Source organism: Lutjanus erythropterus, chromosome 1 (genome assembly GCF_056507025.1).
Source record: "Lutjanus erythropterus isolate fLutEry1 chromosome 1, fLutEry1.hap2, whole genome shotgun sequence".
Classification (NCBI taxonomy): domain Eukaryota; kingdom Metazoa; phylum Chordata; class Actinopteri; order Lutjaniformes; family Lutjanidae; genus Lutjanus; species Lutjanus erythropterus.
This window is the reverse complement of record NC_139317.1, coordinates 10,053,342-10,079,632: the sequence shown is the minus strand read 5'-3', so window position 1 is coordinate 10,079,632 and position 26,291 is coordinate 10,053,342. Positions and strand designations below refer to the sequence as shown.

The 26,291-nt window shown below is 38.5% G+C and overlaps 2 protein-coding genes across 2 annotated transcripts; both read left to right on the top strand.

The window, feature by feature from the left end:
* Positions 1-1,155: 1,155 nt before the first annotated feature.
* Positions 1,156-7,826, top strand: slc25a44b (solute carrier family 25 member 44b). Its single transcript, XM_084738159.1, has 4 exons — positions 1,156-1,601; positions 3,594-4,252; positions 5,197-5,324; positions 7,150-7,826. Exons 2-4 carry the CDS (start codon positions 3,631-3,633, stop codon positions 7,339-7,341), a joined length of 942 nt encoding a protein of 313 aa, XP_084594285.1. The 5' UTR covers positions 1,156-1,601; positions 3,594-3,630; the 3' UTR covers positions 7,342-7,826.
* Positions 7,827-14,477: 6,651 nt separating this feature from the next.
* LOC146332622 (cellular retinoic acid-binding protein 1) lies at positions 14,478-25,640 on the top strand. Its single transcript, XM_084723676.1, has 4 exons — positions 14,478-14,665; positions 17,017-17,195; positions 18,735-18,848; positions 25,516-25,640. The coding sequence occupies exons 1-4, from the start codon at positions 14,596-14,598 to the stop codon at positions 25,564-25,566; spliced, it is 414 nt and encodes a 137-aa protein (XP_084579802.1). The 5' UTR covers positions 14,478-14,595; the 3' UTR covers positions 25,567-25,640.
* Positions 25,641-26,291: the final 651 nt, after the last annotated feature.

The window sequence follows — 26,291 nt, the reverse complement described above, 5'->3', positions numbered from 1 at the left end:
ACAAGCCACTTTTCTCTAAGCCTGAGTACATGACAGCTAGCTAAGCTAAGCTAACTGCTGATGAACAGAATGAATCTGCAATATCCGAGCATGCTAGTCCCATTAGCATGCTAGCTACCTCGTTCACAATGAAGAAAGTCCTCTGACTGGACACAGTCAAACTGTACTTAGACTCTAAAATTGTTGTGGAATAAAACAATACTGTAGTAAAAAGGTAAAGTATTGATATATTACCTTGAATGAAAAGGTGTAAGTTACGTAGTTTTCCACAGACTGATTGAAAGCTCCACTACTTTCAGTTTGTTTCCTCACTCACACACACCGGGATCCTGTGGAGGAGAAGAAGATGCTCAGCAGCGCCACCTACCGGTGGGAGGAGCGAACATTCTGTATTATTGCGTCCACTTCAGTGACAGAGGTGGGAAATACTCTTTTCTTTTTCTTTCTTTGTTTTTTCTTTTCTTTTCTTTGTTTTTCTTTTCTTTTCTTTTCTTTCTTTTCTTTCTTTCTTTCTTTCTCTTTCTTTCTTTCTTTTACGGAAAATACCTCGTGAAAACTCGTGCATACGCAATTTGATTGAACGCCTTCAGTAAAGAGCTTCGACGCATCATATATTAAAGTAAAATAGTAAAATAAACAACTAGAAGGATACGAAATAAAAATAAACTATACACGACTAATAGTCACAATTACAAATAAAGTACCCATGTTTAGTATTGTATTACAGCAACGTATGTTGCAGATTGTGAGTATTTTGATACAGTCTTCTATAAAAGCGTAGCCCAGACAAATATATGATTAAGTTATGATACTTACTTCAATTTCAGGCCTATAACTACAAATATATATTTTTAATTATTATTATTAATCATTCTTATCATATTATCTGTACTCTTACCCAACAATCTCATACTCTTTTATTAAAAATAGTACAAGTTATAAATACTGTAATTATACTGTACATGCCTGTGTTGAGATACATTTGTTGTATAATTGTCCTCAATATTTGCCGTTTCAAAGTACTTTGGCAAACCAACCTAAAAGAAGGAAAACATTATATTATAACATTATTATAATTATGTTATATTGTTATTTATTTTTGGCCAGCTTACCTCCTTATTTTGTTAAGTGATTGATGAGTATGTTAAGTACTCTTTCTTTCTATTTAACTAGTTATTGGACTTTGGATAGTTTGTTACCTAAAAAACAATCAGGATAAACATGATCAGTTTTAGAAATAATTTATAATACCGTCATTAGACCGGCCAAGGTGTAATAAATTTGTATTTACTTACCTTCTGCAGTGGTTGGCAGTAATGAAATCGTATACACTTAAACGCATCATGCCATTAAAATGAAAGACGAAGAAGAAGCTCCGCTGAATATCATTGGTTGATTCAGCAGGGTTTGAATGGGAACAGGAAGATATTTGTCTGAGAGTTAGCTGATTAGCTAGGAGGCAGCTAACGCTCACGTCCTCTCTTTAAATAACTGAATGACTAAACTCAGAACTGCACGTGTTTTAATCGGCTGGTGACATGATGTTTGTAGTCTGACCGACATCACGGACATGACTTTAATATAAGTATTTATCCGAAGAGGTAAGTGTTTGATAATCACATCAGTGGTAACGATGTATAAGTCAGGGCTAGCTCAGTGTTAGCTAACACAAGCTGAAACCACACGGACATGTCCAGTAGATGACGACAGGCACATTGTATTGTGTTGTCATTGTTTGTCTCGCTTTGTCAGGTGTGTTATTAGTGAACACATGACTGTTGCTGTCCTTCTACTTTGGTTTCACACTTGCCCGGGAACACAGTGTCCTCTGACTGACTGATGTTGCCACCGGGGTCAAGTACAAACTGGTGTGGCTACTGGTGTAACTTAAACTGGGCGGCCAGAGCAGCGACATATGTAAGAACACGGTCATAACACGGACATGCACGGCTGATTTTGTTAAAGCTGCCCGGGTCTTTAAATGATCGTAGTTAGCTTTAGCTTGCCAAGCTGTCCAGCAGCATGACCCTTGAGCTCTCACTCGAAGATAACCGGAGACAGATATCATTCATCAAGGAGAAGTAATAGTTTAGCCAGCAACAACGTTACAGCATGAGGTGGAAGGATTGTTTTCACTGAACAGTAATTTCAGGGAAGGGTTTTTAAAAAGTGTTTGCTTCCTCTATCAATCTAAATGATTGATTGAAAAGAATTGTAGGGTGTGAACTTTTTCTTCAGCTTCTGAGGGGGAACATGCCAGGAAAGGTATGAGAACCACAGTATTTGGAAGGTCATAATTATAGACTACCTTACAGTTGTGCTGTTATTACCAAAATGCAAATGGTAGGATTTTCCATTATCTACTGTATTTTCTATGATATTGACATTGTCAGCCCCTGTTGTAATTGGATGGTAGAAAACAGGGTTGAGTGATAAAGTTATGTAAACAGTGAGACAATATAAATTTGTCACCTGGCAGCAGATTTTCTATATCTTTTTTTTTTTTACTGTGGTGTAGGATTGCAAATTTTGTGCATTTTCCTTAGATGACGGTTGAACAATAATTAATTCATCATTAATATGATAGAAAATAATCATTTTCTTTCACATTTAAGTTTTAGTTTAACATTTTTAGTGGCACATTACAAAATAAAATCAAGTGGGGCCTAATTGCACCCATTTATAGACTTACAAAAATGACCAAACCAAACCACGATTAGGCCTGTGATCTCCAGAGAAATGGTACACAAAATACATACAATCAGTTAATAAATTTATAATCAGTTAAATTCTTAACAGCAGTTAATTGATTAATGATATCATTGCCATTCCCAGTTATAAGTATCATTTTAATGTGTCTGTATCAGGCCATTGTGGACAGTGTTGCACTGACAGTATTGGATTTGTTACACAACTTTTGCATCAATGCAATGAAGCCACAAGCTTTTTGTGAGGCAGGGACCAAAACTAACATCAGCCAAGTGCTGGTAGAATGTCAGATTGTCAGCCTACTGAATGATTGTTAAAATGTGAACAATCACCAGCCATTTGGCAGATTGATGTGCTGGTTCAGCTGTTTTTTTTGTATTTTATATACAGACATTTTTAGAAAATGTTTCTGTATCAACATAAATTTTACCAATATTGTTACTCCATACTGTGTGAAAAACAGCTTTATTCTTCTGTCATTTATCCTAGTAGGGCTCTCAGAAATAATACTGAAATAGTTACAAGATAAAAGAAGAGTGCCAAATTGTTCCTGAATTGCTGTTTTAAAATAGTTTTTCTGGACCGTATTTAAACAAGTTATTTCATTTTTCTTAATTTAGGTGAAGCTAACAAGACTTGACAGGGAAACTCTTGTACTCTGCCTCTGGTGCACATTAGCAAGTGAAAAAAAATCTTCATTCAAGGTTCATTTACTAACTTCTTTCAACTGACATCTCCATAAAAACTGGGCAAACTTCATCCACCAATAATATCATGAGATTCAAAGTGTGTGAAACTACAATTTCCAGGGTCAACAATGAACTCCCACACTTAGTAAAAACTAGTTTACTGACTGTATTGTTGTTGTCGATGCTGTCGGGCAGGAATCAGTCTGATGAGGGGGCAGCCACAGCTGGCAGGATGCAGCAGAAAAGGAACATCCAGATCATCGAGTGGGAGGACCTCGACAAAAGGAAGTTCTACTCCTTCGGGGTGTTCATGACGATGACCATCCGGGCCACCGTCTACCCGGCCACACTCATCCGCACTCGGCTGCAGGTGCAGAGGGGCAAATCCCTCTACAGCGGCACCTTTGACGCCTTCTTCAAGATCCTGCGGTCGGAGGGTGTTCGCGGCCTTTACCGCGGCTTCATGGTCAACACCTTCACGCTCATCTCAGGCCAGGCGTACATAACCACCTACGAGCTGGTGAGGAAGTACGTCTCCCAGTACTCTGACGACAATACGGTCAAGTCGCTGGTGGCGGGAGGCTCAGCCTCCCTGGTTGCTCAGAGCATCACTGTTCCTATAGATGTTGTCTCTCAGCAGCTGATGATGCAGGGGCAGGGCGAGCACCTCACCCGCTTTCGACTCAACACGGAGACGGGAAAGTCCAAAAAAGTGTTCGGCCAAACCAGGAACATTATGGCTCAGATTTTTGCTGCTGATGGTTTCCGGGGCTTCTACAGGGGATACGTGGCTTCTTTACTCACTTACATCCCAAACAGTGCTGTCTGGTGGCCTTTCTATCATTTTTATGCTGGTAAGGTGCTGGAACTTGTTTTCTGTGTTTTCTGAACTATAAACAGGGTTTCTGCAGGTGCTTAAAGGAGCAATGAGTGGCAGTTGTGCATGCAAAAATTAGTACAGCAGTCCAAATAGTGAGTTGGAGCCACAGACGTTATATTAAATAGATTCAAATCCATTTAAAATGAGATCTATGGTTGAAGCAAGTTGTTTCCTGCCACACCCTCCTCCTCAGACATGGCAGAGACAGGCTGGCTGCAGGAGCGCCACAAGAGTGCAGGATGTACGCAACCTTTTAAATGACAATAATAAGCGACAGTGAGTCTTCCACTGTAAGAGGATCAGCTGTTTAAAACTGCCAGTTGTCTGTCAATGTAAAGTTAAGCCTGTTATCCTGAAAACAAAAGTCCACTGATCCAAAAATACACGCTCTGGACTTTGAGTGGCTGCTGTCTTGCTTCATGGTCGTTTTCTGCTTTATTACAGTAAATATATTACAGATTTATCATTTTTATAACTTAATTATCATTTAAGTTATTTTAATATACTAAAGTAACACTAGAACAAAGAAAGGCGACACATGAATCAAAGTACAGGGTACTTGTTACCATGAAAGTTGTTATGACTGTTATATATTACTATGACACCACAAGTTTAATCCAATTTTCCTTAATACCTTTTATACTTTTTTTTTTGCAAGTATGGGCATGAAACAGGTCTGAAATTACATTCATAATGATCTTTAAAAAGGTCTTAAAACAGTCTTAAAAAACCTGCAGAAACTCTGTATAAAGCACTGCAATAGTTACACTTTGTGTGAAGATCTTGAGTTTGTGTTGTGCCATCGGTTATCTGTGTCTGTCTGTGTCCCCAGTGCAATTATACATCTGTAGTTAAAATGAATTCCCCAGTCGTTTGCCGTGTGGTTAATCGGGTATCTGTGTGTGTAATGTTCTACAGAGCAACTCTCTAAAATGGCTCCCAGTGACTGCCCTCATCTGATTCTACAAGCCATGGCCGGACCCCTGGCCGCTGCTACTGCCTCAACTGTCACCAACCCGATGGATGTGGTCCGAGCCAGAGTACAGGTAAACTCTACATCCGCTGCTACATTGGGTGATACAGAAAAAAATCAATTCAGGTAGTTTTTGTTTGATTTTCTAATGGCTGAGATATGCCAGCAGCTTACAGTTCAGTGACTTGTGGTGCTTAAAGCATAAAAAAAATAATTTTCTGTCTGTGTGGAGAAAGGTGGCAGAAAAGGGCCTTAAAGTACACAGTCAGTTTTGTTCAGTTAGATATTATTTAATAGCTGATACAGTAGGTGACAATAATTAGTCAGCTTTCTATGTGTATTTGAGGTTTCAAGTCATCCCTCGCCTGTAATTTGCATATATTTAAATATCAGGGGAGCTTTTCCTGTCCAGTTTGTGCACAGTTCACAAGCTGAGTGATGCCTTCCAGAAGAGGCAGCCACCAACAGAAATAAATATTTGGTAGAGGGAGGTATTAACTGATAGGAATAATGTCTGAGAAGAGCTATGTTCAAGATGAACCCATCTTTTTCTCATTACTCTGACATGTTGCTTGTTAAGTCAAATATATAACTAACTGACCAAATTCATCTCCCAATGTGATGTTTAACTTTTGCATAATCAGTTAAAGACTTGGGTCAAACCAATGATAGGCGACATGGCCAAAAAAAAAAAAAAAGAATTGCTTTTAAGAATTTAACTGATTGAAAATGTATTAAGAGACGAGGCAGATTTTGTGTACCGTTTCTCCATAGCGCACAGATTTCCTCATGATTTGGTCTGCGTTGTTAGTTAGATAGGAACAGGCCGCTAGAATTGTTCAAATAACTTTTAAAAGGTAGAGTTAGTGGGATTTGTCCGAGCTGTTCCTAAACGCATCAGGACATCAAATATCATCATTTCGTTTTGGGTTGGTGAAACGTCCCCGGCACAACAAGATAATGAGGGGGAAAAAATAGAAAATACAAGCAGAGAGCAGAATGTCTGCAGATACAGACACCAACACACACACAGCGGATCATAAATGATGACTGATGGGGATTATGTTATGTGAGTCTATACATTATTTTCTTGTGGAAAATGTTGCTGATTATACCCTTTAAATGGAGAGAAAAGACGGTGTGTGTGTCTGAGAGTAGGCCTACTGAAGCATTGTTTAATCTCATTAATTATTAATACAAAGACACTTAATTAAGCCACTGAGGGGCAATGAGGAAAACTTGTTTGGATGTGTGTTCTGGGCTAAACATTAAACCAATGTCCAGTGTGCTGTATATATTTTATCATTCAGTGACCCATTTATTCACAGTCAGATATCCGCACGCTCACCTGAACACAGGTGGAGAACCGCTCAGTCCATATTCAGTCACAGGTCGGTTTCCATTCAGCAGATTCAGTCTTGAACATGATGAACATGCTGCCACACTGACACGGTCAAAAACTGTTTGCTTCTCTTTCCACACACACCTGATTCTCATCACCTGGAGCTGAGCTAAAAGCATTTCCTGTACGAATGCTCCACCCAGTGTTCAGAGACAAAACTGCATATGCATACATACGATCACTTGGATAAATCATCAGACAGGGAAAATGCGTTAAATTTGCAACCTTGTTTTCCACACTTGGGGATGATTCAAGATTTTAATCTTTTTTTTTTTTTCCTGCAAAGTACAGCAAGACCAAAACATTTAGTTTTGGCTTAAATGTTCATAACTTATGTGTGACCCAAAACAGATGTAATCAGTTACTTTTTTCTACTGAAAACAATCATTTTTAATAAAAAAATAAATAAATAAAGATATCATCCAACTCTAACTTTGTTGTGATGCTGTGGTTCCAAATAACAACGCAACATGTCCTGCATGTGTGTTTCGTTTAGGTTGAAGGGAGGTCTTCAGTCATCAAGACGTTCAGGCAGCTGATTAAAGAGGAGGGCTGTTGGGGAATGACCAAAGGACTGTCAGCACGCATCATTTCATCCACGCCCACCGCCATTGTCATGGTGGTCGGCTACGAGACGCTAAAAAAACTGAGTTTGCGACCGGAGCTGGTGGACTCGAGACACTGGTAGAAGAGACCCGGGAAGGACGATCTATGGACCGCGTGCCATGTTAAGGATGGAAGAGATGCTTGTTTTAAATAACAGCCTGGGGAACAAAATGGGATCAGGCCATTTTAAAACACACAACAGCTGTGTAGAAGACAATGAACATGTATGTGTTCCTTCATACCGTCACATTAGCTGCAGATTTAATACCAAAATTCCCGACCGAGGTTCACACTTTGTTTGTGTCGCTGCTTAACGGGGTTGTTGCTTTTTAGTGCAATTCAAATTAGTGAATGTGACGTTTTTAACACTGGAAGATGCAAACAAATCGATGCAACCCAAACCTCTACAATCATGTTCAAGCATCTTCAATGGAGAAAAGTGTAATTGATAGCTGACAGACTGCTGTTATCTGCAGCTAGCTGGTTGGTTACTGCAGTAATTGTTTTGCTGTCCCAAAGCCAAACAGTGTTGGGCCCCCAGAAACACTCCGGTTTACAGAGAAGGGTAAAATATATAAATATAATCATGACTCATTAATTTCAGCAGTAAACAAATCTTTCCTGTTTGTTTCCTTACACTCGCCAAGCTGGCTTCTGTGTCCGTTCTGCAGTTCCTTTCTCCTGGCCTTTTTATTAAAATGCTGCCTTCATAGACAAACACTCTGCGTTTTGTTTTTAATGCTGATTGTGCGTGAGAAGAACAGTAGCTATTAGAATCCGTGTATCATGGCAGCCTCTGTGTTGTAGGTTTATTTCATTTACACTCGTCCTGTCAGCTGCACAAACAATTTAAATAAATGACAGATTCCTCGCGAAACAGTATACACACAGTACAATATTTTGTCAGCATTTTTCTAACACATTAGTCTGCTGTCTGTCTGGCGCTGTGAAAATATTGCATTGAAGTTAATAAAAGGCGGTGAGACAAGTGAGACTGAAGGACAGTCAGCAGAAATGTTTTTTCCCTCTCTTGTGACAGTAAAATGTTTGAGTGCAATAATGTAAATGTTTTCTCCTTTGCAGCACAAAATTTGATTGTATGTTTCTTGTAAATTGTGTGAATAACATGTCTTAAACTAATACATTATATACCTAATTTATTTTTTTTTTCACCAAGTTGTTTTGGGATTATGACCACAGAAGTGTCCAAACTTCAAAATTTCACATTTTGTTAAGTTTGTTCTTCATTCGTCGTGAAGGTGAATAACTTTGAGTGTTGTGGCTCATGCAGTTTGTTGCTTTTGTAACAAAGGTGTTTTTTTTTTTCTAAATAAAATCAATACACTGATCATATTTTTGAAACAGTAGATTAGTGTGACATTAGATGTTGTCGCTGCAGGTATTTTCAGCAGAGAGAAGAAAGGAGAGCTTGATTGAAGCCATAATGTCTGAAGTTATTTTTAAATTTGTTCAGGCCAAGATGTGTTATAAACATTCAGTGGATACCAGATCAACTCTGGAACACGTTGTAGATTCATCTTTAGCTGTAAGTCTCTCAAACACATTTCCTTGCAGTAACATACTTGTGCTTCTTTGTGGTAATTCTCTAATTCTCTTCATCTATTCCAGGTTTATTTTACTAAAACCTTCCAGTCTTGTGGGAGAGAAAGGAATCCAGTCAATCCTGCATTAAAATTGGCTGGAGTTTTTTAATTTTCACACCTTTCAGTCACGCAAAGTGTGATCACGTTGTCAGTGAACAACAGCAGTGAGTCTTCTGTTGTACTCGACTGTCGTGTACAGAATACATGTGGTTTCACATCATGTGTCGTCTCTGTGTCTCACTTGGTCAATAAAACATCACGGCTGCCGAACAACACTTTGTGTTCTTAATGTTTTCCAACCTGAATAAATGATTTAACCTGTGCTGTTTTTAGGGTTTATCCTGAGGGGGTTGAACCTTATCGAGTTTGTGCCGGTTTATTAATATTATTTGTTGTTGTCTGCTGTAAAGGCTCAAATAGCAGTGAGCTGGAATGAGCCAGAAACATTAAACTCGGCCCAATAACTGGAAATTATGTGCATGTGCTTTCCATGAAATATGAAACCATTTAATGGTGGCGCTATAATTAAAGACTAAAAATGCAGTCTTGGAAAGGATATGCAATCCAGTTCTGGAAAAAAGCCACTTGGACTATAAACATCTGCTTTGATTATTTATTTTTTGTTTTTTTCTGATTTGTACAATGTCAAAATGAGGAGAACTTTTGCACATTTATACTATAAATGAGCATGATTGGTTGAAAACATGGCTGCCAGTTATTAATTAATAACTTATTAACCATTTGTCCGTTTACCATGAGTCAATATGCCTTTGAGTAATCCTGATCAAACTCACTGGAGACATCCTGCCTTATCTCCTGAACATACACACTGAGTTTTGTTCAAATTAAAAAACTGAGCGTGCAGTTAGTGAAATGCAGCAGGAACACGTGTGTGATTGGTCTCAGTCCTCCTCTAAACAGAATGAAACCAGATGAAGTGACTCAGCTCACCTTTGTGAAACCTGAAACCTGCTCGTTGCTGCTTGCAGCTTTAACTTTGTTGTATGTTTAAATTTTCATTTTTCATTGTCTGGTTTATGATTTTAAATAATGTGAACAGCAGATGTCCTGTCATATCTGACCGTATCTATACGGTCATTTCAGAATGTCAAATCGCTTTAACCTGGGTTAAAATAAGTTTATTAAATTAACCCAATCTGAGCCTGAAACATACTTTTACAAGTAAAAACCTATATCAATAATTTAGTGTTAGAAAAATTATATGTTGTTAAATTTGGTTTGGCAAACGATACGTACTAGATGACACATTTTCTAGGTGAAAATTAAACTGTAAAGTCTTGTTAATTATCCGTTAACTTACAGTATATTCTGATATTTACATCTGTAATAAGCCAATACTGGCTGATAATTCTCCCTGTCCGATTTATCGTATTATATATTAATCGAGTGTGCTGTGGAACAGTTTTGAAGATGTGAAATGGTAGTTTTTAGGGCTTTTATTGTTTGTGTTTAACATCACAATCCCCTGACACTGATAAGACATGAATGACATAAAGGCCAGACTTTAGCAGAGACTTTATGAAACAAATCGTAAAATTTGTGATGCGTGGAACCATTTGATTTAAGGGAACCACCAGAGGGCACCACGTGGTTCTCAGCATGTTGGAGCAAAGATTAGGGAAAATGCTTTTCAAAAAGCATGTATTTATTATAATCTATTGTATTACTGCAAAATATAATTTGTAATGTATTAATCATTTAAATGTAATGCATTAATAAAAGCAAAGAAATATATATTCAGAAGTTAAAATATTACAGGCATGGTGTAAACTGTAACATTTTGAAATAAAAATAACATGTCACCACGGTGCGTTTGTGTCGTCCTCGGGGCGTTCATTGTGCAGTTACGAAGGCCTGTGAGGGGAAAATGTGATTCTGTGGTCGGAGCGAAGTTAATGTGTTTTCTTGATGTTCTCATAACTGTGGGGCGTCCATACATCTTACTGAAGGAGACACTCTGACACCAAAGGTCAGATCTCATTATGGTCCTAAGATAATCAGATGAAAGGATCTACTGAGGCCACAGCTCGCTTTGAATCAGGTGTTTTTCCCGACAGGTTCGATCATAAGGACAGCGAGTACCAGTTCAATTCTTCACACAATTTAAAGTGAAATAAAAGATTCAATCTGCATTGAAATTTTGAGAATTCTGGTGCTTGGTAGGATATTATAAAAATATATGTTCTCATGAAATTCAAGAGATATATATGGTGTTTTACGATGAAAACGTACTTTAAGTTAAAATATAACAAAAAGGATGCTTTTTGGATTCATTTAATTGTGACTGCAAGATTATTTTCTTGTTTAGTCAATAACATGTCAAAAAATGTACAAAAATCCTCATGCATGCTCATTTGTCCAGTCAACAGTCCAGTTCAATTGCTAGCATTAATGACAAAGACAAGAAGCAAATTTTCACATTCAAGATGTTGGAACGCTCAAATATTTGGCATTTTTGCTTGAAAAATTGGAATGATTGATTGATCATCATTATTATTATTTTGATTTTACCTTTATTTAATCATATAAGGCAACCGGAAAACAATTCTCATTACAACGATGGCAAAAATAGTTTGCAATAGTTTTGCTAATTTTCTTTCAGTCAACGAAACAATTAATTGACTAATTGTTGCAGCTCTAGATATACAACACTTTCAATTTTTCAAATATCACAGTGAGTAAAACCTAAATTTAAACATTAAAGATTTACCTTACTGGAAATAAATGAATATGAGTGAAAAATGCTACAATTAAAGTGAGATTAAACCTTTTAAAACCATTAAAAACACCAGAATTCTAAAAGTAAAATATCACAAAATAAACATTAAATGTTAAAAGTTGTATTTTTCATAAACAGGACAACAGATGGCAGCAGATAATTCTCTCTCATCCCACGATTTCCATCCATTCTTGTAACAAATCCTCAAACTTTCCCCTCTGTGCTACATTCAAACGTTCACTCTCCCTTTTTGGAAAAAAAAAACAAAACAAAACACTAAACCCACCCAGCAGAGACCAACAGACAAATCTACTGATGAATGAAACAAACAAGGAGGCTTCTTTGAGCTGACAGTTCCTGGTGGGATGACGGAGTGCTCCCTGTTCTGCTCTATACATTAATTATCAAGCGGTGTCTGGAAGGCACTTTGTCAAAAAGATTGATGAGGGGCCGTCAGAGAGGGAACAAATCTGACTTGGCCGGGGTTAGAAGAAGGGCCTCTCATTCTCATGGGATGTGACGAGTGTGTGTGTGTGCGCGCGCGTGTGTGTGTGTAGGATAAAAGGTGGGATAGTCAGAGCATGAGAGAATCGACATGAGAATCTGAAAAGCAGCAAAGGACAAAGAAGTATTTCAGAGAAGCGTTCATTATCTGTGTGGATCTCTCATCTTCAGTATCAGTGAAACGATGGGACTGAAGTTTACTGGAAATTCATTGTGCATTTAGACAAACATTTCATCTTTAAAGGATAGGTTTAAGTCTGTTTTAAAGGGACAGATCAGATTATTTGAAGTGGGGTTGATACTTATTGATGGTCAGTGAATCAGCTACAGTAGATGCCTGTCAGCCCGCCGCTTGTTTGGAGAAGCAGAGACGCGTTTTAACCTGGAAGCTGAGCAACGTTTTAGACACTTAAAAAAATCGACCTAAAAATATTTCTATCAGTTTAAGTCGATGCTATGTTTTGGATATTTTCACCACTTTACTTTCCTGTTTAACAGCCTTTTCTGATGGGAAACTGCAGTTATATAAGTGCTCTCCAAACTAACCAAACTCCAGAGGCAAAATCATGAATTTTAATTTGCAGAACGCAGGAGTTGCTGGTCTACCACTGCTTCGACTGGCCAGTTAATTTGTGTTGTTGTGTGACTTTGGTGAATCTAAACTAACCTTTTAAAACACCGAAGTCACACAATGACACAAACAAACTAACCGATTGAGGTAGCACAAGACCAGCAATTCCCGTATTGTGCAGAACAAAATTACTAATTTTGCCTATAAAGTTTGGTTGGTTTGGAGAGAGCAATATTTGGCTGGTATCAAGCAGTTTGTCATCATAAAAGTGTTTTTTAAGAGGCTAAAAAAACCTTTTATTGCTGACCCTGTCCATGGCAGTACATTGCTGAGCTTCCATGCTGGTACTCGTCTCTGCTTCTCCAAACTGGGGGTGTGCCAACTGGCATCACCTGTACCTAATGCACCTGACAATAAATAAGTGCTTCATACAACCCCACTTCAAATAATCAGAACTGTCCCTTTAAACAACCTCTGAATATTATATTAATATTATTCCATTTATGCCAATTCTGCCAATAAATCCCTGCAAATCTTACACACTGGACTTTTAATCCAATAATCACATGTCCATATGTGCATTAAATCAGTTCTTGGTAACTGGCCACGAAATGATACCCTCCTAATGTGATTCTAATGTAAGTGATGAGGGACAAAATCCACAGTCAGCTGAAGCTAATATGAGGCTCCAGCGGTCTGAGTTACACAAATCGAGTGGGTATATTCAGAAGTTGATCATTTTTACACAAAATGCCCTTCTTTTTTGTGCCAACAAGACTTTAAAAGTTTTACAAGGAGTCTTAAACTGATTATGAAGCAGTCAATATAACACTGATGCTTCTATATGACCTACATAAGCAAACATACCATCAGGCTATTTCTATATCCAGATTATCCTTTAAATCAGATTAAATGATTTAGAGCATATGTTTACATTTCTCTGGGCAAAGTTACAGTGTTGTACGTTAGCCAATTAAAAAGAAGCAGCAGGATTTTTTTCATTAGGAAATTACTTTTTATGTATTATTATGTATTTTATTATTAGTATTATGTACTTTTTGTGGTTAAGGTGGTGGAAACACTGCAGGTTTTGTCCACAGGGGCCTCCAAAATCAACACAATATGAAAGTTCCTTGCAGCAGCTTTAACTTTGGAAGATGCCCACGGGATTTAGAAGTTAAAATAAGGCTCCAGAAGCCTCATATTAACTTTGGACGAACTTTATAAATCACTTTAACACATAATGAGGAATGTAGATTTCGTCCCCATCACAACATTGAAGTTGCTCTTCATCTCAGCTCTGTTTTGTTGGGGTGGAAGCAGAAATCTCAGAGCTGGATATCTCAAAATCTGGCCAAATAAAACCAAAACCATTTGCATGATTTGACAAAAGTGAAAGCAAGTCAGAAAATCTTACTTTTCTTTAATTGAGCCTTTAAATCGAGGTCCCTAAACCTCCCAAGAAAAGTAGATGATCCTCTTTTCAGCTGTTGGTGCCGTGAAACAACAGGACTGACACAAAAAGGCTTTAAGACTAAATATTTGTTGCGCCATTAAGTGCCACTAAACCTGCGATCAGAGCAGATGACTGATATGAGACATCAGGACCTTCCAGCTGAACCATAATTTACTACGGTCATTAGAAGAAATCTCTAATGAGAATAAACCATTAAGAACGTGTGTGTGTGTGTGTGTGGAAGTGATTGTCTGTAAATGTGTGTGTGCATAATTAATGTGTGGGAGAGGAGGTGGAGGGAGGCGGAGGGGGTTTGGTCTGTTGTGTGGGATCATTGCACACAGGGAGGAGAAGAGGAGGGACGCACAGAGGGAGAGAAAGAGGCTGAAGAAAGGGAGCAGAGGAGACAGACGACAGGAGGTGAAGGCTGACACACAATCAAAGACCCCACAAGGAGAAAAATGCCCAATTTTGAAGGCACCTGGAAAATGAAAAGCAGCGAGAATTTCGAAGACTTGCTCAAAGCTCTGGGTGAGGACAATTTACTCTTTTTTTTTCCCCTGTGAAGATGTTAAAGTGTTTTAGTGAGAGGTGTTTTTCAGAATGACTGAACATGGAATGAATAGAGGTCTATTATCTGCACTTTAGACAGACATTAGCCTGCAATCAAGTTTTATTTTGAAAGGCACGCAGAGTTGGTTGGTGTTAAGTGAACTGTAAAAAACGTAAAAAACTCCCAAAAAATACAAAATGCAACACAATTGTGTGGAAGTCCATTTTCGCCAATGTGATGAAGAAAAAAAGGAATCTATAAGTCATTTAAAAACCTTCTCAAAATGATTAAACTTTCAAAATAAATTGCAGAGTGAATGCTTGATGATGAAAAGCCGACACTGAACTGCACTGCTGGCTTCAGAAGTTGAAAAATACCATTAACGTATGAAAAATGTAGAATATTTTAAGGTTTGTTGAAAAGCTGACGCTACACTGAATTGCCTGCTTTCATTTTCACAAAGACAAAGGCGAGGGAAGATTATGAATAGTTGGAAAAGCAGGAAAGGGATGAAAGATGCAAAATATACAGTAAGCTTTGAGCTGAAATGCACTACTGGCTTGAATTAGTATGAAGAATCTGCTGAAACAGTATGAATAATGGCTGTGGTCTAAACTGCATTGTTGGCTTTGCAAGTTGGATGATGCCAAGAATGTATGAAAGACGTGGAATGTCTTAAGATTTATTAAAAGGGAAAGACTAAACTGAAGTCTTGGCTTTAATTTATAAGAACAAACAGCAAAATAATGAAAGTGGGAAAAGGATGAAGGATGCAAAATATAGTATAAACTGAGAGCTAAACTGGCTTGAATTAGTGTGAAGCCTTTACTGAAGGAGTATTAATGATGGCAGGGAGTCAAACTGCACTGCTGACTTTAAAAGTTGGATAATGTTATAATATTTAAAGAATACTGAAATGGTTTATTCAATTTGTATGAATACACAGAAAAATAACTAACTACAGAAGACAACATCTGAAGAATCTGTGGGTGTGAACGCTGAATGTTGAAAAGCCGATGCTGAACTGCATCGCTAGTTTTAAAAGTTGGATAATCACAATAATGCAGGAAAAATGAGGATTATTTTAAGGTTTGTTGAAAAATTGATGCTAAACTGAATTGGTAAAATTAGGAGAGCGGATGAGGGAGCTAAACTGTACTGCTGGATTGAATTTGTATGAAGAATCTGCTGAGGGAGTATGAACACACACACACACACACACACACACAAATACAACTAAAGGTGACCTTTTCCACCATGTTTCCACCAATCCAATGTGTCTAATTTCAGCATGATAACCGTGCAGGTTTTTGCGTCAGTTTTAACACTGAAGCTGCTCGTACCAAACTGCTGTGCAACTGATTTTAATTAGAGGAGAACAAGACAAGAAACTTGTGCACTGTTAGTGCGTTTAAGTGATGGACTACAAATAGGATGGATGGGAAACAGACTGAAGCTTTCTCTCATCTAATTGTTTGTACTGTACATGTGTGACCGAGAGGTTTAATAGTTTTTCCACTCATTCGGAGGACAGACTCTATCACGATCTACAGGAGAACTAAACAAAGCAAACGGCGGCAGCATTCCTCCCTCTCAGCACCTTGTCACTGCACCCTCCATATTTGCAACATCTGCTGATAACAATCACAGTTGCAGCTGCTGGTGGATCCTTTTTTTTATAATATGAAAAACAACCGCTTTATTCTGTATTATCTTCTCGTGACAACTGAAACGTGATTTTCCTTCGCTGCGGCGTGGCTCTGCCTGAGATATAGACCTCTGCCTTTATGCATTCGTCTTGTAAAGAAGCCAGGTTTCATCTCTGACACAGGATGTTTTTCTTACCTCCCTTTGGGCGCCAGAGGCACACAGAAAAAATGTGAGGTGACACAACTCAGTGTCAGATGATAAAACAGGGAAAAAGCAGGTCTCATACTTAGTCGCAATAGGTGGGGAAAATGTAAAGATCCTATAAGTCATAATAATGAGAAACTTTCTCAAAATAATGAAAAACTACTTTGACAAAGTGTCTTATTATTTTGAAATACTTAGTCATTATTTTTAAAAAGTTTCTCACTATTTTAAGGTACTAGGTCCTTATTTATTTGTCATTATTCTGAGAAATTAAGACATTAGTTGTGATATTAAGTTTCTCATTATAAAGACCTGCAGGATGTTTTTTTTTTTTTTTTTTTTTTATCACATTGGAGGAAATGGGCTTCCATAGTTTTGTGCATCAGATTAATATGATTTTTACTCATTTACTGCTTTACAGAGCTGCTTAATATTTCTACTGTAGGCTCACAGGTAGCTTTGTGCGTGTTCTCAGGTGTGAACGCCATGCTGAGGAAGGTGGCAGTTGCAGCTGCCTCTAAGCCCCACGTGGAGATAAAGCAGAACGGTGAGAATTTCTACATCAAGACTTCTACCACCGTCCGCACCACGGAGATCAACTTCCAGATCGGAGAGGAGTTTAACGAGGAGACGGTGGACGGGAGAAAGTGTAAGGTAATTTAATTAAACAGTGTTCAATTAATTTGTCTTTCTGACATCTATGAGTAAGTGAAAAATAACATTATTGAAGGAAGGTATGACTGTGTAGCTTGAAAAATGTTATTCAAGGGTTCAAATTACCATGATCCATATGTGCATTTAATGCAAGTTTAAGATCATTAAATGCAGCTTGGAGAACATTAAAATGAATGCTGCGAGCTCACCACAGTCGGCAGTACAGTATTGCATCATCAGTGTATAGATGTGCATGACAATTAGTTAAAAATGAAGTAAAGTTATTAATATAAAACAGAAAAAGAAGTGTGCCTCGAATTGAACCTTGTGGAACACCCTTAGTTAAAATACTCTGACTCCTGTTGATCAGACAGGTAATCCAGGAAAAGAGCACAAGCACTTGGACTAAAATCAACATTCCTTAGAATATGTAAAAGCCAGAGATGGTAAACAGTGTTAGATGTCTTGGAGAGGTCAGCAGCGTTGGCAGCACAATGTTTTTTCACATCCAAGGCATTACCAATTTCATTTGCAGGCAGAGTGATGACAAAAACAGTGCTATGCATGGAGTAAGTGTTGGGGATTCCCACAAGCACCTAAACACATCACTCTGAAAAACTGTCCAAACATTCCCAGTATTATTGTTGGGGGACTTGTGAGGGAAATATTTATTAATTGGAAGGTCACAGATGCCGCTTCCAAATATGACACTATATCACAAGTCACAAAGAAAGAGAGCTGGTCAGCAAAAGAAAACAAATAAAACAGAAGAATACTAAAGTAGTATTGCAGAAAAATACTTTCCAACTATAAAACACATCACTCATATAAAAAAAACTAAAAGACTATATAGATACAAATACAATACAAAAATACAAATATGAATTGTAATTTAATATTAGAATTAAAGACAATATATAGGAAGCTGTTATAAAGGAATCAATAGTCAATTATTGAAAGAGTGATTAAAAATTAGCTATTTTAACACCTCTCATTATTTAATCATATGTGAAAAAATCTTCTGTGGCCAAAAATTGTGGACCACATGCATATCTTTTGGGACTGCTCAATAATTTAGGGGTTTTGGAGAAGTAACATTTCATTTTGTTCCGAAAAAAGAGCAGCAGAGGATAAGATATCTCAACTTTTAGTTCCTAGTTTGATTGAAATTCCCAAAACAAACTAGATCCTACACAGAAAACATTATACAACACAGGCGGTGTAATATTCTTTGTGAAACGTAAACTGAACGTTTTGTGTAAAATTGGTGGCTTGTCCCTTTATGTCTCATATTTTACTGAAATTAAGTGAAAACGGCTCCAAGATATAAGGTAAAGGTGCACTCAAAAGTCTAAAAACTGTAAAATGTTCAAAAAGAATGTGGGCTAAAACACACCAAAGACAGAAAAGATAAACACACAGTCCCCACTGATCTCTCGTCCATCACATTGCCTTACTACTAACATCCTGTGTTAGTCAGGTGAAACTAAGGAGATAAATATAAGAAACCTCATTAAAGTGCTGCTTTTTTTTCCACAGAGTTTGGCCACTTGGGAAACAGAAAACAAGATTTACTGCAAACAGACTCTACTGAGCGGCAGCGGCCCGAAGACCTTCTGGAGCCGAGAACTCAAAGGGGACGAACTCATACTGGTGAGCTGTTTTTACTGTAACTAGAAATATGGTGACAGAAGCAGCTGTGGACTCAAATTAATCAAGTTGCATATAAACCACAGATAAACACATTTTCTGGCAAGTCTTTCACTTCTGGAACAGCATGTGTCTCTTTAGGATCAACCTGAAGAAGTTTTCTCTCCGTTTTCCTTTATAAAATTGTTGCTCCCAAGAGCCCCCATCTCATCAGCCTGATGACCATGAAGGATATCTAAACAATGACTCCCATTTTCATCTAAAGTCTCTCAGCAGATCAATGAACAGATGTTTGGATGCTCTGCACAGCGGGATGAGGTGTCAGATTTGGAGGCCGTTGTCTGTAACCACATGGGCTGATTTCCATTTGTGCCTCTCTTTCTTCCAGTAAGAAAAGAAGAGATTGGCTAAAGAAACAGTCCAAAAATTGTGTAAAAAAAAAAAAAAAACAGTTGTTCTGGTAGTGCGGTGTAGCCTATCCTTAAAGGACCAAGTGCGCAGGATTTAGTGACATCTCGCAGTCAGGTTGTTGGACTGCAATCAACTGAATTCTCTGCACATCACCCTCCCCTTCCAAGCATGAAGGACAAAACACAGTGGCTGCAAAACTCAGGAAAAACACAAAAGGCTGTATCAAGAGCTGGTTTGTCCATCCTGGGTTACTGTACATGGTGATGCAACATGGTGGCCTCCATGGAAGAGGCCCCACACCCTCTATCGATATAAACGACTCGTTGTAAGGTAATGAAAACACAACAATTCTTATTTAAGTGACTATACACTTATGACTATTAAATTCTATTTCTTCCAGTAGATTCCCAAAAATTTTACACACTGGACCTTTGATGGACTAATATTGACGTTTTGGGGGAAAGCGCTTATTTGCATTCTTGGAAAGAGTTAGAAGAGAAGATTGATACCCCTCTCATGTCTGTACTGCAAATATGAAGCTACAGGCAGCTGCCGGTTAGCTTAGCTTAGCATAAAGGCTGGAAACAAAGGGGAAACGGCAAGCCTGGCTCTATACAAAGGTAACAAAATCCACCTACTAGATGCGGCAAAAAATGTATCTTTATCATGGGTCAGCTGTGACTTAGGAAGTAGAGGTTGATCACAGAGTTGGCGTTTTAATCCCTAACCCCCTCCTGTTCCGTGTCTACAGGATGCTCCCCAGACAGTGGGGATGCAAAAGGCCAGTGAATTCCTGGGGAGGCTGCGTCTACTAGAGCATTTTGTGTAAAAGACAAAAAAAGAAAAGCCAATAAAATACGTGGATCATAAAACATTCCCGTGCCAGGTGGAGTGCAGCATGGATATAAATCAATAATGAAAATCCATAGTTGCAGCCCTTGTTTTTACACTCAGATTTTTGTACGGGTTAGACAAACAAGAGTGGCATCAATCCTCTGAGCAAGAAAGCAAATCAAACTTATGTTGTGATGTTATGATGGTCAAGCCAGAAGAATCATGGTGGAAACCAAACCTAGACAGATGGTCAAGAGAGACCAGAGCTGGGCGGCGACACAGATGTGAAATGATCTGGTCAATATTTTTCCAAATATACTACATAGTGAGGGACACAATCCGTTTCTTCTGTTTCTTTCTTTTGCCAACTCAGGGCGTGGATAAATATGTCAGAGACGGCACATTATCATGATGCACTGTGTTTTATTTTCTCTATTTTCTCACCTCGAGGAAAAAAAGAAAGATATCCATAGAAAATCATACTAAGAAAAGGTTCTAATAAAATGTAAAGTATTGCTTTTGGCTGCGTGAGGCACATTAATAAAAAACAAAACCACGCAAAAGGCTGAGAGCAAGTGGATTATTGTTACAGTTTGCAGCAGCACAGATCCAGGGGCTCCGCAGGGAAACTCGATGCAGATTTCAAAGGAATAAATTAAAATTTTACTGCCATGCGTTTGTTGTTAAGACAGCGTGACCTTGCATCCATCAGAAACACGTCTGCCTCCAGTTCCTGGCAATTCAAGATTGCTCAGACAAAGCAGTTTTTTTTTTTTTTCCTGTAAACATCTGGGCCCGCTTGGATTTATTATCCAGATGGACAACAAAGCTGCGTCCAGTTTGGACATGATGGAGATCTCCTCTTCACTGACTGTGACTCACCTCTGCAGAGAGGCAATCAGGAGAACATTTGAGAGGGGCTGTAATTTGGACTGAACGCAGGTTTTCAAACAGGACCAAATCTGTTCTTATTCAAGATAAGGGTGTGTACGTCTGTCTGTTTCATTGCTGAGTGATAGGCTGTAATCTGATCGGCGTGTGGGGCTGAATCATTGGAACAAGAACCTGACTTTTCCAAGAAAAGATCCTAAGTTCTAATGTGATACCAACGAGGACGGAGAGGTCAGACATATTCCCTGCTGCTCTGTAATTTCAACATAACTTTCTCATATTATCTCAAATTATACCTGACTTATTGTGATTTTAAGATTTGAATGATGTTGAAACAAATTGGCTCTGAGCTGAAACAGGCCTTCATAAAAATATTTACAGTACTGGCCCATACTACGGTCTGTTACTCACTAAAATGAAATGCAGACACACTTCTCTGTACATCTAAAGACATAAAACATTTTCTCATATTTTGCTGTGTTCAGGACATTTCATGGCAGTGGTGCGTAGCCCCCAGACTATACAGCACACAGGAATTCAGGTCCGGACTCTGTGAAACCTTAAGGACCAACGGTTTCATCGCATTATTCATCTCTTTCTTCTGCTCTCTGTCTGTGAGAGCTGCAGAGAGAGTTTTACACACACAGACACACAGGCAAAGCAGACTCACTTTGGCTGTATTCACACAAAATCCATCGTTGTGTGGAAGTTGCGTGCCCATTCAGTTGAACAGTTCTTTGTCTTTGGAACAAGTATTTGAACTAAACTAACTTGACTCAAATGCCCTTTATTAAATAATATAACTGTTAAAAAAATGAACAGTTGAAACTTTCCTTTTAATTTAAAGTGAGTCTTCTTTCCATCATAAATGGAATAAAATAAAAACAGTCATGACCTAAGCATGTGCAAAAAATGGACATGAACTGTCTTTGGCTGTGAATGTTTGAATTATGTGCGTATAAGTGCAAAACAAAAACAAAGCAGCACTCAGTAGCTGTGCTTTTATAAAACAAAATAATAAAATTATTATGTAATGTCACCGTAGATATTCTTGCAGTCCAGTACTAAGTTTTTTGTTGCTGTATTCGATATATTATTACATCTCTGTTTAATATATATTGCTACAATGCATAGAATAATACAAATGATGATGATGATGATATATTAAAGATGCAAGCAGTGATGATTGGGTCCTCACACCCCCAGTGTGCCACGGCCCTGCCGTTAAGTTAAGATTGAGGCTTTTAATGTTTCATCACAAGTATCTGGAACATGCGGTTCCAGAAGTGCAAACACCGATTCTGAAGCTGATATGATTGTATCGGTAGGAGGAGTTTGTTTAAGTGCAACACCTGGAAATTGAAAAAAAAAAAAAAAAAAAAAAAAAAGCCCTAAAACGAGACAGTACATTCAAAATGGGGCAGGTATGACCATTTACATGAAAGTTATAGCAACTTCCTGTTTCGTGGCAAAGTATCAAAATTCAACACGATGCCACGGCCGCGATGTCGTCAGTTTGATCACTTTTCAGTGCCAAGCTCTCTAGATGGCACACGCGTTTAGAAGCCAATCCGATTGAGTTCATTAAAACTCAATTCCTGAAAATCATAAATGACCTCTTAAGTCAAAATGGCCGACTTCCAGTTGGGTTTTAGGTTATGGCTCTAAGAGGCTTTTTTGTACGTCTGTGCATGACACAGGTTCCTACCGTGCGTGTAGATGAAACGTGCCGTGGGGCCTGCTGTTTCTGGGTTGTAGTCAAGCCATTTAGGTATCTCCGCTGCCAAAAACTAGCAGATGAATTTTTTATGTGCCAAGTTTCATGTGGATTCAAACACATTTAGCCCCTAAAAATGTAATTCATTTCAGACAAAAATAATAATAACCCCTTCAGTTTCAATAGGGTCAGTGCTCGAGCTTTGTCAACCTGGAACATGGTGTAAATCCTCCTCTGTTAGCTGCCGTTGCTGTTTGGTAACAGAAGTTAAATATTCTGTTACTGGCAAACACCCCGCTCACTAATCTACGGGGAACTAAAACACGAGTTCACTCTCATCTCAGTTCCCAGAAGAGTGCGGTCGAACCTTCAGTATAAACAGAAAAAAAAAATGCACACAGACTTGAATAAAAGCGCCGGCCAGCAGAAGAGAAAATTAGGCTCTCAGGGAGAGATGGATGGATGTGGAGCTTAATGAAGACAACATGTGGTGGCTCACTGCGCTCACTGTGATCTAAGATGGGTGGACTGTAATGACCATTTGGGGAGTCTACGGTAGAAAGGGGAAGAGGACAAATGCTTGAGAACGCAGGACTACTCTGACTCATCCGTGCGAGGAACCTCATATGCTTTCTTTACATTTACAAGCCAATAATTATTGATTTTTTTAAAGATTAATGCAGTCGTGCATCGGCTATTTTATGATGGGACTGGAGCCAGATGAGATTGTGTGGCGGTGATGGTGTCGGGGGGGGGGGGGGTCCAGATCAGTGTGTGTCCTCCTGTGGGCTTTTAATTGGTCTCATTGATCATGTTGTTGAGAAATGCCAATGGACCCTGGTGTTACCTCCAGTTAATGTCTCCCTCGGCATCGCGCCACGTGCCAGATGGAGTCCACTCGGCTTCATTTTTCACAGTTGCGGCCCCGCTCCGCCGTCCCCGCCACACCACGCGGGCCGAGATAATGATGATGTGTGGTGCTGCAGTTGACCATAATGCTGCGCCCCTGGGACTCCAATAAATCTTTGGACTCGGACACACCCAGCCATAACCTGGGGGCATCCAGTGTTTCCTCCCCATTTTCATATCAGCTATTGTCACGTCTGGTTCTTTAGCAGGCGGGCAGCTGTGTCAAATTAAGTTCACGACGTTGGCCAGAATTTAGGCAATTAGCAGTGGAAATGTAACAAAGCAGAAGGGAACATGAGGATTTGATCATGGTGTTACAACAGGAAATTCAGGGACGACAACACATGTGGCTGACAGTGACAATCTGATGAGTTAACACTTAATTGGAGTTCATTTTAACAGCTGTACATAAGCTTTAAAATTATAATTTACAGTCTGTGAAAAGCTGCTCAGCTCTGTACTCACTGATCTTGAACTCTTGTGATGTGTTGTGTTGTGTAGTTTTGCATTGCATTGTGTCTTGTGTGTTCTTCTTTGTATAACTTTATATTATGTCATTGGGCCGTTTCTTTGTTCTCACCTGCAGAGGAACTACAGATGCAAACAAGCTTTAAAATATATCTGGTACGGTGCATTAAATGGTGACATGTTTTAAACTGTACATGGTCCTTTTCAAGTAAAAATACATAAATAAACATGTGCAGTGACAATTACATCAACTGTAATTTGTACATTCTGTATATTAGAGGAATACACTATTTTTTCTCCAGTTTTCCTGATTAGATTAGATTAGAAATTGATTTTTCAGTACCAATATTTTTAGAGCAGGTTGGTGAATATTTAATGCCAACGTCACAACAAAGAAAAATCATGTGTAATTCCAGTATTTAATGCACCTTACAATCTAATATACATCTTAGCCAGTAACATGTTGTTTTAGATGCATTCAACTGACAAAATAAAAAATAAATTTGGTTATACTGTAGATTTCAGTGACTGGTATTTGAGCAAGAGTGGGGTACAGTATGTCTGCATTATTCTGTACATTATAAAATTATGCGCATATTAACCTCTAGCCAGCAACAGTTTTAGATTAGATTTGCTGTCATTTAGGACGACAAGTTAAATATATTGATATTTAGAAAAGAAAATGGTGACAGCAATGTTTTTCAGCAGGATGCATGAGAGTTACAGTGCAAGGCTCCAAATAAACTTCCCAAACCCCACAGGTAGGGGGCGCGCTGACATCGTTCCACAGCATCCACACTGATGAGGCTGTATCTTCAGACAGTTTTTTGTTTATCAGCCTCGTGAGCGCTGGCATCAGCTAAAACATATTATCTCAGAAAGGCTGATGATAGACTTTTTTCACAGCAGCCTTGCTGCTTTGAACAACAGGGTAAACACAGGTGTTACCAATCACACTAATTAAGGTTGTGTTCCATTTAGTGCAGCCGAGCTTTTCCAGTGAGTCAACATGTGTTTATAGCAGCAGTCTGACTCTCTTTGATCGGAATGAAATGGAACCTTAATTAGTGTGATTCATAACGCCTGCATTCACTCTATTTTATGTAAAATGGCTGTGAAAAAGATCAATCAGCCTGATTAATCAGTCTATCACTAACCATTTATGTCATGTGTTATTTATATAGTATACAACCTGAGTCACATGACTGATATGACACTACAAACACCCTCAGACACCACCTTGTTGAAGGCAAGATAGCAGAAGGCTGAATAAAGCCTCTCATGTGAGAAGAGTTGAACGATGTTTTGTTCGTTGAAGCTCAGACTGAACTTCGCTGTCTGCGTTCTCAGTGAAGTGTGGCGACAAGATACCGCTCTGTACGCCACTATACAACTGTGATAATCAGACATTTTTTCCTCTTCCAATAAATCTCGTTTCAGATCTTTGGAGCCGATGACGTGGTGTGCACGAGGATCTACGTACGAGCGTAGCGGAAGCCCTCCAGCATGTCTTTCAGATTTCAAATTTCCTCCAACAAAGGCAACTGTCAGTGTCTGAACTGCCACTGTGGGAATTTTCACATTAAAAAAAAGTCAGCAAAAAAATTAAATAATCCGTTTTGACATTCAGTGTTTAGCATCTTAACAAAAAAATCTTACTGATACTGAATAAGACTTTTTTTTTCTTTTTGTATATATTTTCTAGCATTGGAAATTAAACAATCAAATGAATTATTTATTTTTGTCTTATTATTTTATCTATGGTTTGGATCTCAACAAAACAACAAAAAGGTGGTGAAAGCAGCAGAAATACTGTATGTAATGTATTTAAAGTTAAACGGGACAGCTCCCCCTTGTGGATGGCTGCAATACAGATCATAAACCCCAACTCCTATTGTACATATTACATATATATTTTTTAGACAATTCTTATCACATGGTTTGTTTGAGTGTTCATTTTCTGACCTGTATGGTTTTAATTGGTTATTTGATGCTTTAAAAAAAAAGGGGATTTCACATCATGTTTGACAGCTGAGCTCTACGAGTGATTGAGTCGTCCCTCTGTGTGGGCGGAAACTCAATATCGCGGCTCCAACTCTGATCACTACTGCACAGACTCCGGTGACGCCACCAGAGCGAGATGGCAGCGCTCATATCTGGAACATTTTGGTTTCATTTTTGTACAGCGGGAGGAAGAGGAGCGGCATCGTCCATCT

Excerpts from the sequence above, each read along its gene's own strand:
- LOC146332622 (XM_084723676.1), top strand. The coding sequence starts at position 14,596 with ATGCCCAATTTTGAAGGCACCTGGAAAATGAAAAGCAGCGAGAATTTC. Across the intron at positions 17,196-18,734 it reads TGGACGGGAGAAAGTGTAAG|AGTTTGGCCACTTGGGAAAC; the intron begins GTAATTTAATTA and ends TTTTTTCCACAG. Across the intron at positions 18,849-25,515 it reads AAGGGGACGAACTCATACTG|ATCTTTGGAGCCGATGACGT; the intron begins GTGAGCTGTTTT and ends ATCTCGTTTCAG.
- slc25a44b (XM_084738159.1), top strand. The coding sequence starts at position 3,631 with ATGCAGCAGAAAAGGAACATCCAGATCATCGAGTGGGAGGACCTCGAC. Across the intron at positions 4,253-5,196 it reads TTTCTATCATTTTTATGCTG|AGCAACTCTCTAAAATGGCT; the intron begins GTAAGGTGCTGG and ends AATGTTCTACAG. Across the intron at positions 5,325-7,149 it reads TGGTCCGAGCCAGAGTACAG|GTTGAAGGGAGGTCTTCAGT; the intron begins GTAAACTCTACA and ends TGTTTCGTTTAG.